At 30.9% G+C, this 14,682-nt stretch overlaps 4 protein-coding genes across 4 annotated transcripts in view; all 4 read right to left on the reverse strand.

Moving 5' to 3' along the window:
• Window positions 1–926: 926 nt before the first annotated feature.
• LOC116843388 (odorant receptor 85c-like) lies at window positions 927–3,775 on the reverse strand. Its single transcript, XM_032813775.1, has 4 exons — window positions 2,970–3,775; window positions 1,624–1,723; window positions 1,446–1,556; window positions 927–1,109 (listed from the first exon to the last, which is right to left on the reverse strand). The coding sequence occupies exons 1-4, from the start codon at window positions 3,773–3,775 to the stop codon at window positions 927–929; spliced, it is 1,200 nt and encodes a 399-aa protein (XP_032669666.1).
• Window positions 3,776–4,452: 677 nt separating this feature from the next.
• On the reverse strand, window positions 4,453–6,802 carry LOC116843397 (odorant receptor 82a-like). The gene is made up of 5 exons (XM_032813783.1): window positions 5,984–6,802; window positions 5,696–5,795; window positions 5,361–5,471; window positions 4,804–4,959; window positions 4,453–4,567 (listed from the first exon to the last, which is right to left on the reverse strand). Exons 1-5 carry the CDS (start codon window positions 6,781–6,783, stop codon window positions 4,514–4,516), a joined length of 1,221 nt encoding a protein of 406 aa, XP_032669674.1. The 5' UTR covers window positions 6,784–6,802; the 3' UTR covers window positions 4,453–4,513.
• A 668-nt stretch (window positions 6,803–7,470) lies between these two features.
• Window positions 7,471–12,594, reverse strand: LOC116843417. The gene is made up of 11 exons (XM_032813809.1): window positions 11,795–12,594; window positions 11,472–11,571; window positions 11,098–11,208; window positions 10,766–10,921; window positions 10,464–10,507; window positions 9,969–9,972; window positions 9,064–9,893; window positions 8,739–8,838; window positions 8,154–8,264; window positions 7,777–7,932; window positions 7,471–7,524 (listed from the first exon to the last, which is right to left on the reverse strand). The coding sequence occupies exons 1-11, from the start codon at window positions 12,592–12,594 to the stop codon at window positions 7,471–7,473; spliced, it is 2,466 nt and encodes an 821-aa protein (XP_032669700.1).
• Window positions 12,595–13,243: 649 nt separating this feature from the next.
• Window positions 13,244–14,682, reverse strand: part of LOC116843418 — a 3,033-nt gene continuing 1,594 nt past the window's right edge. Inside the window, exons 3-5 of the mRNA XM_032813811.1 lie at window positions 13,957–14,067; window positions 13,563–13,718; window positions 13,244–13,297 (exon numbers count right to left, since the gene is read on the reverse strand). Coding sequence (XP_032669702.1) covers window positions 13,244–13,297; window positions 13,563–13,718; window positions 13,957–14,067 — 321 coding nt within the window. The remainder of the gene's footprint in view (window positions 13,298–13,562; window positions 13,719–13,956; window positions 14,068–14,682) is intronic.

Here is a 14,682-nt window from a genome sequence, read left to right on the forward strand (position 1 = left end):
TGCGATAATGTGCAGTTGTTGCAGCAATAGATAGAAGTAGCACATAATCGATACTTGAAACTGAAGTTTCGTGCGCCTAGTAAGTATTACAGCTTCAAACATGCAACTTCGGTCTAAAACTTTTGTGATTCGTGTACGAGTAAGATAAAATATTTTTCAGCAACATCTAAAATTAATATTAACATTATAAATGAAAGTGCGTAATTAAAATAGTTTGTTGAAAATAGGATATTGGGATATTTGGTATTAATTAATATTAATAAATTAGGATAAGAGTTAGTCTGACGTAGAAGGTTGATTCATCGCGTATGTTGCGAGTTTGGAAATATATTCTGTGTGTGCGTTGACACTGGCACACATTATTATTCTGTCATATTTTAATATTCGCACTAACAGTTGCAACTGGCTTTCAGTTATCATCTTTCTCTCACTTTAAAATAAATTTTACTTTTTCCAACGAAATATCAAATTATTTTTATCGATGTAATATTCGACCATATTATACAGTAAATATTGCAAAGTTTTACATTTGGGAATTTTGTTTTATTTTTAAATTTCTTCCCGTTCGATAATTTATGCATTAGTTGATTTGTTTTCCATAATAAGTGAAGTATTATGTATTATTTTATTATTTCTTTGCTCTCTATTTTGTTATTTATAATTTCATAACAAATAAAAATTTGTTAATTTCTTTACGCAATAAGGGTGCGAAGTATATTCAAATATGTTAATGCAGATTTAATTACCTGAAACAGTTATTAATTATACATGTGCTCTGTCACAATAATAAATATATTTATCTGGCTATTCAATGGATTTAAGAAAAAGTATCTAGCGACATTTTTACGAAACATGTTGTGTATGCATATGTTTCTTGCATATGTGTTGTATAAAGTATTCTTTGTACAAATTGTAAACTTGGCAAATTAAAAAATATCCTTCCGTATACTTACAGTGCCAAAAGTAGAGAGAGAGAGCTCAATCATTTTTCCAGCAGTAATTTTGACTACGATGCTAGATTTCAAAATTATCAAAACGAGGCCGAGGGCTGTGTTTCCAGGTAAAACATACCAATTTGTCATGTAGGCAGTTTCACCGACTTGGCCGCACTGTTACAGGCCGTTTTACATACTTGTTACAATCAGAATTTGAAAGTTGTCATCCCTTGCGGCCGGCTTTTCCATCCAAGCGCCTGCTAGCGGATGAATATTGAGAAGCTTGTTATTTATTGTAATATTATTTTCGAATCTCTCCGATTGTCAGCAGATGTCTGAATGGAAAAGTCGGCCGTTAAGAGACTGTAACTTTCAAACTTTGATTATAATTATATTGAATAGCGGCAAAATCAATCAGTGAAGCTAATACAACAAATTACTGATGAATCGTGTAATCAATTGCGAAGTAAAATCTCTGATATTTTTAATGAGCACTGCCGTTACGGTTACCTGCTCGGAAAGGATTTCTCCGATGTAACAAAATATAAAGATGTTGAAAGTAACTGATACCAATATTATACAATATGCTACTATATTTTGTTTATCGCCTTGGTTCCATTCCTAAAATAATAAAAAATCAGATAGCAAATAATAAAGCATCAGTGTAATTTTTGTGCTATGCGCGTACCGTGATGCAGTAATAGCCCAAGAGACACATATGCACCGTGCACCCTACTATTTCCACGAGACAAGTTATATTTGTAATTTTTTCCAAACGAGACACAAAACTACAAACATATTTATAATCTTGATAAATTAATTATGGTGTGTACAATTGATTATTTGTACATTTTCTCTTTTATACTTACTATGTATGTGTATATGTTCATATATTATAGGTTTATATATTTCAATATACACTCGTCAACAAAATTATCGCATAGATAAATTTAAATCGATATTTCGCAATGTTAAATGAGCATAATACCGCGGAACATTATCGTATTTGAAATCCTTTCTTTTTTATTTTAAAGAGTGAAGTCTGTACTTTAAGAAGCATTTATCGGATTTCGAATTTATTTTGTCCCCTTCCCGTAGTCTTTTAAAAAATAAAGACGTGTTGCGTCTTCAAAAAATTGCGTTAATTCTTATCCTACGAAGTGAAATAAATATTTTTCGTAAATTTTATGATAATCATCGTAAAGTATAGACTTTTTCCTGCAATTTAAAAAGAGCTGATTTACAATGGACGCGCAAGATTCGATCCTCCCCGTGGTGCGCATCGGGTAATGTTAATGCTGACGATAATTGATCAAAAATGCATAGGTAACTTTGATACGCCGTACAACATTGCGGAAGAAAGTTGTGCACACTTCTTCCTTATTTTTTTATTTGCAAGGAAATTTCGGTATTTTATGATGGTTATCGTAAGATTTGTGAAAAGAATTTATTCCATTCAGTAGAGTCAAGTTAATCAATTTAAAAAATGCATAGGTAACTTTGGTATATCGCAACTTCGCGAAAAAAAATCGTACAAAACTACTTTTTTTTTTTTAATTGCAGGGAAAAGTCTATACTTTACGGTGATTATCGTGAAATTTACAAAAAAAATTTCTTTTACACGTAGGATACGTCAAATTGTGCAATTTTTTGTAGACGCAATACGTCTTTACTTTTGAAAAGACTATAGGAAGGGGAGAGAATAAATTAAAAATGCTTCTTAAAGTACAGACTTCACTCTTTAAAATAAAAAAAAAAGATTTTAAATACGACAATGTTTCGCGGTATTAAATTTGCTTATTTAAATTTGTGCAAAATTTCGACATAAATTTACTTACGCGATAATTTTGTTGACGAATGTATATTTACAGTAGACTAGATTGGTATATTCGCAATAATCATTAAAGAATAATGCCAACATACTTTATTAAAAATAATATTTAACATATTATTAAACAAAAAGTAATTCTGGCTCAAATATGCGTATGAGTACAATACAGAAGTCTACATTTAAAATATTTATTCAGATCTTACCTCAATACTCTCAAATGGTGTTCCACTATAGCAGCAAACTTCTGCTTCGTAAAGTTCCCTTTCTCACTTTCCTCACTTGTGAGATTATTCAGCAAAGACATGAGAATCTTCAATTGACCACAGGCGTGCATGACGAAAACGGCGGTAAGACTGCATGTTGCTACAGCCACAGAATTCACCACAAATGTAGACAGAAACTGCATCGCGAACACTAACTCGTACGCCGGACTCGTCGTAGTGTCTACGATTTTGTTGTAGAACGCGAAGGGTAGTGAATGTATAGACATATTACTTTTCGAGGCCGGCTCTTCCATCGTCAGTCCTCTGAAAATGCTGTAGGAAAAGACGCCACTATGCATGAACATTGCAGCAAATAAGGCGATGAAGCGACCGATCTTGGCATTCCTCAGCATTAGCTCACGGTCTTCTGTTTTCGTCACGGTCTTCCAGTCGGTCTCGACGTGTTCGATGCATCGTCGTATGTCACTGATGTGCGTCAGTAACGAGCAGTACTTGAGACTCGCCAGCGCCCAGTTACTGAGAGGACCAAACTCACGGACTTTCGTTTCTATGTCCTTGGTCTCATCCAAGAAGATGCCTAACGCGCAAGGCACCATGGTGCCGACAATTAAAAAAACGCACGTTATTAACAAAATATCCGAAAAAATTTTCTCCTTGATCGACGAGTCTGCCACGGGCCAGACACTTATTGGTTTTAGTAGCCAGCGAATCGGCTGTATGCTGTACTCATTGTCCTCCATGTAACTCAATGTGATCAGAGATCGCTCTCGAGAGACGCTCTTCATGTTTGTTTCGCAAACGCGCAGACACGATTGAGAACAATCGCGAGGGGACTATTTAAAACGCATGCGAGGTGATAGTCAACGCGTGCGCGTTATATACCGACTACACTTTCGTACACAATACAACCGTCTCTTAGCTAATCGATATTTACGGAGACAGTAATGTGATATGATAGTGAGTTTATCGTAGACAATGAAAGCAATAGTAAATTGTCTGATCATCTTGCCGTAAAATTCATTTATTTTTCTATCTCTTTTATTACTTTCAACTGTATCTCTAGTAAGATAATTTCATTTAAACTTATTAGTGCTTTTGAATTTTTAAGTCTGTATATAATAACAATTTTTTGCATCATTTTCTGGTAAATTTATTGTTAGTATTTCTCTTGTTTCGTTTCTGTTTGAAGTTGGGGTCAAGAGACTGTACTGCAAACAGAGCAGGGCAATGCCCGCATTTATATCGATTGGTTCCAAAAGTAAAGGGTGAAACTTTGTTCTAATCAATATACGAATAAAGCTCGCACAGGTCGTTGCACCAAAATAATCAACTGTCACGTAGGGAAGGGTGTTTGCAACAGTACAAGCGGGTATAACTGCTTTTAAATTTGCATTTACAACTGTACAGAGAGCTGCAGGTCTCCTTTTTTCTCATTAATGAGATTTATTAAATATTCTATTTTGGAAATATTTCAACTGTTCTATATAAAATATGATTCCACATTACATATTCTTTGCTATATTTTACATAGCCATTGTTCGTAATATATTTAAATACACTACGGAAGTCTTGACTACCTAAAATAATAATTCGTTCATTTAAAATACCTCAATGATCAGATTAGAACAATTAAACATATGATATATATATATATATATATATATATATATATATATCTCCATATATATTTTAATAAATAAATCATAAATATTTCATAAATTGCATGTTTAAATTTTAAACTTTTAAATTTTAAATCAGAATCTTAAACAAAAAACAAAAATATTTTTACGGGTAATATATGTTTGTTACATACATCGCCAAATGTTGTTATAGATAAATTAAATAGCTTGCCCGCAGTTATCTTGATCACATTACTCGATCGTGCGATTATCAAAATAAGACCAAGCGCAGTTCTATGACGTAGTTTATACCAATTAGTCATATATGCCATTTCCCCAACATTTTTACACTAATAAATATATACAGATATTTTGAAAATTCCTGTGAAGTGTCTTAGAAATCTAAAAATTAAGCTTAAAATGCTTATTTAATTAAATATTACGAAACGTCAATATAAATATTGCATTTTGCTAGAGACGTAAGTAAATTTTATCTTCTTTATATGTTATAATAAGATATTTCTATTTAATTTTATAATCAAGGGAGAAAATTTCACGTTCCACAAAAATATAAATTTTATCTTGATATACAGATGATAATAATATATGATAAAAATGTGATCGATATATCATAGAAATATATTGCAATAATATATTTTATCTTATATTTTATATATTATATATTTTAATATCTTTTTAGTGTAAATTTATTGTAAAAAAATTAGCTATACAAATAATTTCATTATATTACCTGTTCGGTAAGAACCTCACTGATATAGCAAAATATAAAAATATTGAATCCCATCGATAGATATACAAGAACATATGACATTATTTTAGCTACATCAAACGCAGCCCAATTCTACAAAATCAAAGTATAAGTTTATTTAGCATAGAAGAAAGTTAACTTACTTTCTCCATTTCCATATTCCATATTACGATTAGTAATTAGTAGAAATATTGTCAGTTTTTTATAATGCAATCTTGACATACAAAATCTTTTGACAAAAAATGAATTTTGACCAAAAATGAATTTTGTTAATGTATCTCTAATAATATAGTTTTCTTTTCAGATAATTAGCATACCATGAGAGCATAATATCCAAGTAAACACATATTTATTGTGCATCCCATCAATTCCGCGAGACAGGCTTTATGCATAATGCTCTCCACGCGTGTTATAAAACTGCAATACATATATATATATATATATATATATATATATATAAGTAACTATATATGCATAAAGGCAAAAAAGTGCACAAGTATGACAAAATGGAAAAAAGAATGCACATCGATCTTAAAGCCTCATTGTGCTCGCTAATGTGAGCTTGCGCTAAGTGTATGTGAAGTTCAACAATTAAATAAAGATACCTCAGGACTCTTAAATGATGTTCCACGATATTGGCCAATTTCTGTTCAGGCAGATTTCCTTCATTGTTCTTTTCAGTAAGCTCGTTCAACCACACATACAGCACATTCAGCTGACCACAAGCGTGCATCGCGAAAACGGCAGCGAGGCTGCAAATACACACTGTAGAAGCACTCGTTACATAGGTTGACATAAATTGCACGACTAGCATGATCTCATTTGCTGGACTGAATCTCGTGTCGATGAACTTCTGGTACAACGGACACGTCATCGGATACATGGTGACGGTTTTATTATCGATAACTACAGTCACAGTCTTCATCGCCTTAGCTATGCTAAAAAGAAATGCACCGCCCTGCATGAATACCGCGCACATCGCGGCGATGAAGCGACCTGACTTGGCGTAATGCAGCATTAATTCGCGATTATCAGTCTTTCGTACGAGCTTCCAATCTGCTTCCATATGATGTATACAATTGCGAATGTCGCCACTTCGGCTAAGTAACGTCCAATAATTGACTGAGCCCATAATCCTGTGAATTAGGGGACCGATGGCGTTTAGTTTTGATGGGATGTCCTGCGCCTCGAATGACACGTATAATAGGCACGGTATCGTAATAATTGCCACCACAACCGAGCAGACCGGAATTAGCACTATCGCGGATAACTTTTCCCCTACGGTCGACGTGCGCGTTTGAGGCCAAGCCCCGATAGATATGAGAAACCATCGACTCAATTTTAAGCTATAATTATTGTTCTTAATCGATTCAATATTGCTTGATACACGCTTGAGACTTGACATGATTGCTTCATGAAGGTGCACGGCAAACTATCACGACAGGCAGTGCATTTGCTACACGTTTGAGGTGGATACAAAGCAGCGCTTGCGCTGACATTCGGAGAAGTTTTGTGAACGAAACATTCGTGTAATTTCTCTTAGGGAGGTGGTACGTTCGATCAATAATTATTCGTCGGAAAAAGCTTGTATTACCTGTTGTTCTGCGAAAGGATATCGCGCGCAGCAAACACAATAAAAACGAATGTTTAGAAATGAATCATAGTGTGCTACGATTTAGTGAATTTCTAACAATTTTCGTTATATTTCTCTACTTTTTTATGTGCAGGAAAATTATGTAAGTAAAAAATAATATAGATGGTGAGATAGAGTATTTTTAGAGTAACGAAAAGTATTTTATATTATTTGAATATTGTTCATAAAACAACTTATATAACAAACAGTTCATAAAGAAACAGTTATTTAAATATTAATAATTAACAGTTTAAATATTAACAGTTATTTAAATATTGATATTGAATTTCTGGTTGATTAGAGATATCGTGTAATCTCTTGAAAATAATATTGACCGCAAACAAATTAAATATTGTGGCAAAACTAACTGCATTTTTAAATATACTTGTATTTTATCTTGAAAATATACTTATTTTTCTGCAAAATATGTCATCTACACATTTTCTAACTTACTATATTTCATACAGACATCGTTTGCAATACATTTATATACGCTAAAGAAGTTTTAATTATCTGAAACAACAAAGTGTCTTATTTATACCTGCCTATACATATGGAAAAACATTTTAAAAGGTTGAAATTTCAAATATTGATTGAATCACGAAAATAAATAAATAAATTAATTAAATTAATTGATAAAAATGTAATAATCCAATTTTTGGTTTGCTAATTTTTACAATTTTATCATACAAATTATTAAAATTTGATGTTGTTTATCAAATGTTTCTTAATATAATATTGTTAATGACGATGTATATGACTTACGTCCCCAAACGTAGCGATAGACAGATGAAATATTTTTCCCGCTGTTATTTTGATTACATTATTTGACCGTGCTATTATTAATATAATGGCACGCGCAGTTTTATAATTCAACTTGTACCAATTAGTCATGTATACCATCCGACCGACGTTCCTACACTAATAAATTAATTCAAACATTACTCTAAATCATTATGACTAATTAAGAGTTGTTAATGAGATATAAGAATGTTAAAAGACATAAACAGTTTGAATACAAATACTCGACTAAAAAGTGTTATAAATTTTCTTACTATACTGAATAAATTATAAGAAAAGCTACTTCGTCTTAAATTACTGAATAAATTATAAAAAAAGCTACTTCGTCTTTGAGATATTACCTGTTCGGTGATAATCTCTCCGATATAACAAAATATAAAAATATTAAAAGCCATTGATATATATATCGTAATCAATGACATTATTTTTCCTGTGCTAAACACACTCCAATTCTATAAAATTAAAACTTCAGTTCATTTTTACGTAAGAAAAATGTACAATTGTATTTTTGGAGCTAATTTTATAATTAGATAAAATTTTATATATATATATATATATATATATATATATAAGCATATATATCGTTACATATATCAGATATATATAATATATATAGAAAAAAATATTTAAATATATAAATATATTAACTATTGGTTAGTTAATTATTACAATTTTATCATACAAAATATTAACATTTAATGTAGTTTATCAAATGTTTCCTAATATAATATTATTATAATAACGATATATATGACTTACATCTCTAAACGTGGCAACAGACAAATTAAATAATATATATTATAATTATATATTTGCAATTACATATATTTAAATATATATTATATATATATATATATATATTCAAATAAATATAATTTTAATGTATCTTTAATAAGATATTTTTTCTTTTCAGATAATTAGCGTACCATAACAAAATAATATCCAACTAAACACATATTCAGCGTGCATCCCATTAATTCCACGAAACAGGCTTTATACATAATATTCTCCATACGTCCTATGAAACTGAAACATATCTATCTAGTTTTAACATGTTTTGTTCAGAACGTACACTGTTTTGCCGACTTGCAAATCTAGTAGCATCAAGTTAACTTGTAGCATCAAGTTAAGCTTCATAAAATTTCAGAAAACACTTGTATCGTGCAACATAATCGATATATCTAATTATTTTTGTTTAAAAGTTAATACACATATAAGATGCAGTGAAAGCACCACAGTTAAATAAAGTACCACAAAACTCTTAAGTGATGTTCGACGATAGTGGTCAATTTTCGTTGAGCTAAATAGTTTTCCTTGGCATAATCTTCCACGAATTCGTTAAACCACGCGGACAACATGTTCAATTGACCACAGGCATGCATCGCAAACACAATGGCAAGACTACAAATACACACTGTGGAGGAATTCATTATGAAGCTCGATATGAATTGCATACTAATCATGATTTCATTCGCCGGACTAAATCTCGCGTCGATAAGCTTGCGATACGCTGGACATGACAACGGACGTGTCGTGACGGTTACATTATTGTGAATAAAGGTTACGGTTTTCATTGTTGAATAAATGTTAAACAGAATTGAACTGATTTGCATGAATATTGCGCAGGCTCCGGCCATATAACGGCCAATCTTGGCGTGTTTCATCATCACCTCGTAATCCTCGATTCTCTGAGCGACATGCCAGTCCTTTTCCATATGTTTTATGCATTCATGAATCGCTTTGCTGTGTGTAAGTAGTACCCAATAATTCCAGGAGCCCATTATTCTATGCACTAGCGCACCGAGAGAATTTAATTTCATTTGGATGCCCTTCGCCTCGAAAAGTATATACAATAAGCACGGTATGCTAATTACTGCCACAATGGACCACCAAATAGGAACAAGTATTAATGAGGAGAGCCTCTCTATTATGCTGGATGTTCGTGTTTGCGGCCAAGCACCGATAGATAAAAGAAACCATCGGCTGAATTGTAAACTATAATCATTGTTTTTTTTCGATTTAATATCGCTTGGTACACGCGTAAAACCCGACATGATCGCTTCATGAAGATGCACGATATACTATCATGACGGGCAGTGTTAGACATTTGAGGTGGATAGAAAGTAGCGCATGCGCTGATATTCGGAGAAATTTACGGAACTGAACATTGATGTAATTATTCTTAGCGAGGTGGTACGTGTATGCTCAATCAATAATTATTCGTCGAAAAAAGCTTGCATTATCTGTTATCGTGCAAGAGGATGTCGCGTGCAGCGAATACAATAAGAACGAATGTTTAAAAATGAGTCATAGTATACTTCGATTTAGTGAACTTCTAGCATGTTTCCATTATTTCTCTCTACTTTTTATATGTATTAAACAGAGAAATTATGAAAATAAAAATAATATGAATGGTGAGATAAAAGATAAATATTATGAATGGTGAGATATAAGAGAAAGTATTTAAATAATATAAATATATTTAAATATTGTTTGTAAAATAATTTAAAAAACAAACAGTTTATGAAAAAACAGATATAAAATTTTGATATTGAATTTTTAGATGATTAAAGGTATTGCTTGAAAATATACTTATTTTTTTGCCAAGTATGTCATCTACACGTTTTTAACTTACTACATTTTATGTAGACATTGTTTGCAATACATTCATATACGCTAAAGACGTTTTAATTATCTGGAACAACAAAGTGTTTTATTTATACGTGCATATATATTTATGGAAAAATATTTTAAAAAGTTGAACCATTAAATATAGATTGAATCACCAAAATAAATTAATATCAATTAATGAAATTAAATGAAAGAAATAAAATAATTTAATTTTTGAATAGCTAATTTTTACAATTTTATCATACAAAATATTAACATTTGATGTAGTTTATCAAATGTTTCTTAATATAATATTATTATAATGATGATGTATATGACTTACATCTCCAAACGTGGCAATAGACAAATCAAATAATTTTCCTGCTGTTATCTTGATCACGTTATTTGACCGTGCAATTATTAATATAAAACCACGCGCAGTTTTGTAATTCAACTTGTACCAATTGGTCATGTATGCCATTCGACCAACGTTCTTACACTAATAAATTAATTCGAATATTACTCAAAATCATTATTATGACTAACTGAGTATTAGCAGTAAAATATAAAAATATTAAGGAAAAATAAAAAATTTGACAAAGAAATAGATTATATAAATTTTTTGACTGTTCTGCATAAATTGTAAAAAGTATTATTTTGATCTTAAGACATTACCTGTTCGGTGATAATTTCCCCGACGTAGCAAAATATAAAAATATTAAAAGCCATTGATATGTATACCGTAATCAATGACATTAATTTTGCAGTGCTAAACGTACTCCAATTCTAATCAAATATATCATAAATCAAAATTTATATTAATTTTTATATAAGAAAAACGTAAGAAAAACGTTTAATATTTTCGGATTTTATAATTAACTAAAATTGTATCTATATATAATAGTAAATATGTATATGTATATATATATATATATATATATATATATATATATATATATATATGTTTATGTATATATGTATATATTTCTTTAAATATGATTTTAATGTACCTCTAATAAGATATTTTTTTTTTCAGATAATTAGCATACCATAACTAAATAGTACCCAATTAAACACATATTCAACGTGCATCCCATTAATTCCACGAAACAGGCTTTATACATAATGCTCTCTATACGTCCTATAAAACTGAAACACATCTATTTAGTTTTAACACGTCTGATTCGAGACGTGCATTATTTTGCCGACTTGCAAATCTATTACAAATATATATTTTTGCAGTAACAAGTTATATCTCATAATATTTTGAAAAACAATTTAACGTGTAACATAATCGAGATATCTTATTATTTTTTAATAAAAATTAATGTGCACATAAGATGCAGTGAAAGCACCACAGTTAATAAAGTACCACAGGACTCTTAAGTGATGTTTGACGATTGCAGTCAATCTTCGTTCAGCTAGATAGTTTTTCTTCCCATAATCCTTGTCGAATTCGTTAAACCACGCGGACAACATGTTCAGCTGACCACAGGCGTGCATTGCAAACACAATGGCGAGACTACAAATACACACTGTGGAGGAATTCGTTAGGTAGCTCGATATGAATTGCATACTAATCATGATTTCATTCGCCGGACTAAATCTTGCGTCGAGAAGCTTGCGATAGGCTGGACATGACAACGGATGTATCCTAGTGGTTACGTTATTGTTAATAAAGGTTACGGTTTTCATTGTTGTAAATATATTAAACAGAAGTGCACTGCCCTGCATAAATATCGCACAGACTGCGGTCATATAACGACCAATCTTGGCGTGTTTCATCATCACCTCAGTATCCTCGATTGTCTTCTCAACATGCCAATCCTTTTCCATATGTTTTATACATTCATGAATGGCTTTGCCGTGTGTAAGTAGTATCCAATAATTCAAGGAGCCTATTATTCGATGTATCAGCGGAAGGAGAGGACTCAATTTCGTCTGCATGTCCCTCGCCTCAAGAAATACATATAGGAGGCACGGTGTGATAATTATTGCCACTGCGGACGACAAAATGGGAACAAGTATTATCGAGGAGAACTTCTCCATTATGCTGGATGTGCGTGTTTGCGGCCAAGCGCCAATCGATATGAGGAACCATCGGCTCAATTGTAAACTGTAATCGTTGTTCTTTTTCGACTCATTGTTCGTTAGACGCTTGAGACCCGACATGATCGCTTTATGGAGCTGCACGGCATACTATCACGCCAGGCAGAAATACAAGTGCACTTGCTAGAAGTTTGAGGTGAATACAAAGCAACGCATGCGCTGATATTCAGAAAAGTTTAGTGCACGGTACATTTATGTAATTACTCTTAGGGAGATAGTACGTGTACGTACGATCAATAATTATTTCTTGAAATAAACTTGCGTTACTGGTCCTCTCCTGCGAGAGGATACGATATGCAACAAACATAATAAGAACGAATGTTTAGAAATAAATTTTAGTGCTTCGATTTAGTAAATTTCTAGCGAATTTCCATTACTCTTCTCGACCTTCTTGTGTGTATTAAACAGGACAATTATATAAGTTAAAGATATAATAAATGGTGAGATAAAAGGAAAAATATTTTATATTACTTAAATATTGTTTGTGAAATAATTTATAAAATAAATAAATTTCCAAACAAAAAATTATTTAAATATTGATATTGAAATTCTGGATGATTAAAGGTATCGTGATTTATTGAAAATAATGTTGATCGCAAACAAATTATACATATTGACAAAACTAGTTTTAATCATATTTATATTCTATCTGCAAAATATACTTATTTTCTTGTGAAAAATGTCATCTATATGTTTTCTAATTTATTACATTTCACATAGACAACGCTTTCAACAAATTTACATATGCTAAGGAAGTTTTAACAATCTGAAACAATAAGGTTATATTATCTCAATATATGATATAGAAAAATATTTTAAAATGTTAAAATTTGAAGTACTGCTTAAATCATTAAAGTAGATAAATCAACTAATCAAACTAATTGATTAAATAAAAATCAAATCACAGTCTAATTTTTAAGTATAGGATAATTAATTTTTATAGTCTTATTATATAAATTATTAACATTTGATGTAGTTTATCAAATGTTTCTTAATAGAATATTGTTATAATGAAAATGTGTATGACTTACGTCCCCAAACATGGTGATAGACAAATGAAATATCTTCCCCGCTGTTATTTTGATTATGTTATTTGACCGTGCAATTATTAATATAAAGCCACGCGCAGTTTTGTAATTCAATTTGTACCAATTGGACATGTATGCTATCCGACCGACTTTTGTACACTAATAAGTTAATCCATATATGATTTAAAATTATAATGACAATAAGGGGGTAAGTAGTAAGATATAAAAATGTTAAAGGAGACAAATAAGTCTGAATACAAATATCCGGCAAGAAACTATGTTATATAATTTTATATAACTATAATTTTATATACATATATTTTATATAACTATATTATGATTCTTCTTCTATACGATATAAATTATAAGAAATATTACTTTGTCATTGAGATGTTACCTGTTCTGTGATAATCTCCCCGATGTAACAAAATATAAAAATATTAAAAGCCATTGAAGCACATATCGTAGCAGTTGTGAACATTCTTGATTTAGTAAGTATACTCCAATTCTACCAAATAAAAATTTAAGTTTATTTTCGCGTAACAAAAATGTTCAATTATATTTTCAGAGGTAATTTTATAATTAAATAAAATATTATATATATGTATATATAGGGTATTTCACACTCTCCTCCGGGCATTTTGTGGGAACGTGGAACAGTTTGAGGTGAACATAAAAGTCCTATATAGTTTTGCAATATTCGCAATAATTATCGAGATATTAATTGTAGAAAATTTGTGAATGATCATGCAAAATATGGTAAATGAATTATAGTAACAACGACTGCCGTCGTGTACTTATACTTTAGGTCAAATTGAACAAAAAAGTCCTCTACCATTTTCCAAATAATCATATAGATTTTTAATTATTAATTAAAGAAGATTATTGCACGATTTTGCGTAATATTGCACTCATCTTGTTAAATTAATAATTAAAAATCTATGTGATTATTTGCAAAATGGTAGAAGACTTTTTTGTTCAATATGACCTAAAGTATAAATACACGACAGTAGTCGCTATTATAACTCATTTACCATATCCTGCACGATTACTCACAAATTTTCTACAATTAGTATCTCGATAATTATTGCGAATATCGCAAAACGGTATAGGACTTTTATGT

The sequence above is a fragment of the Odontomachus brunneus genome, unplaced genomic scaffold (assembly GCF_010583005.1).
Source record: "Odontomachus brunneus isolate Ranch 3 - 2012 unplaced genomic scaffold, Obru_v1 Obru_scaffold_032, whole genome shotgun sequence".
NCBI classification, from domain to species: Eukaryota; Metazoa; Arthropoda; class Insecta; order Hymenoptera; family Formicidae; genus Odontomachus; species Odontomachus brunneus.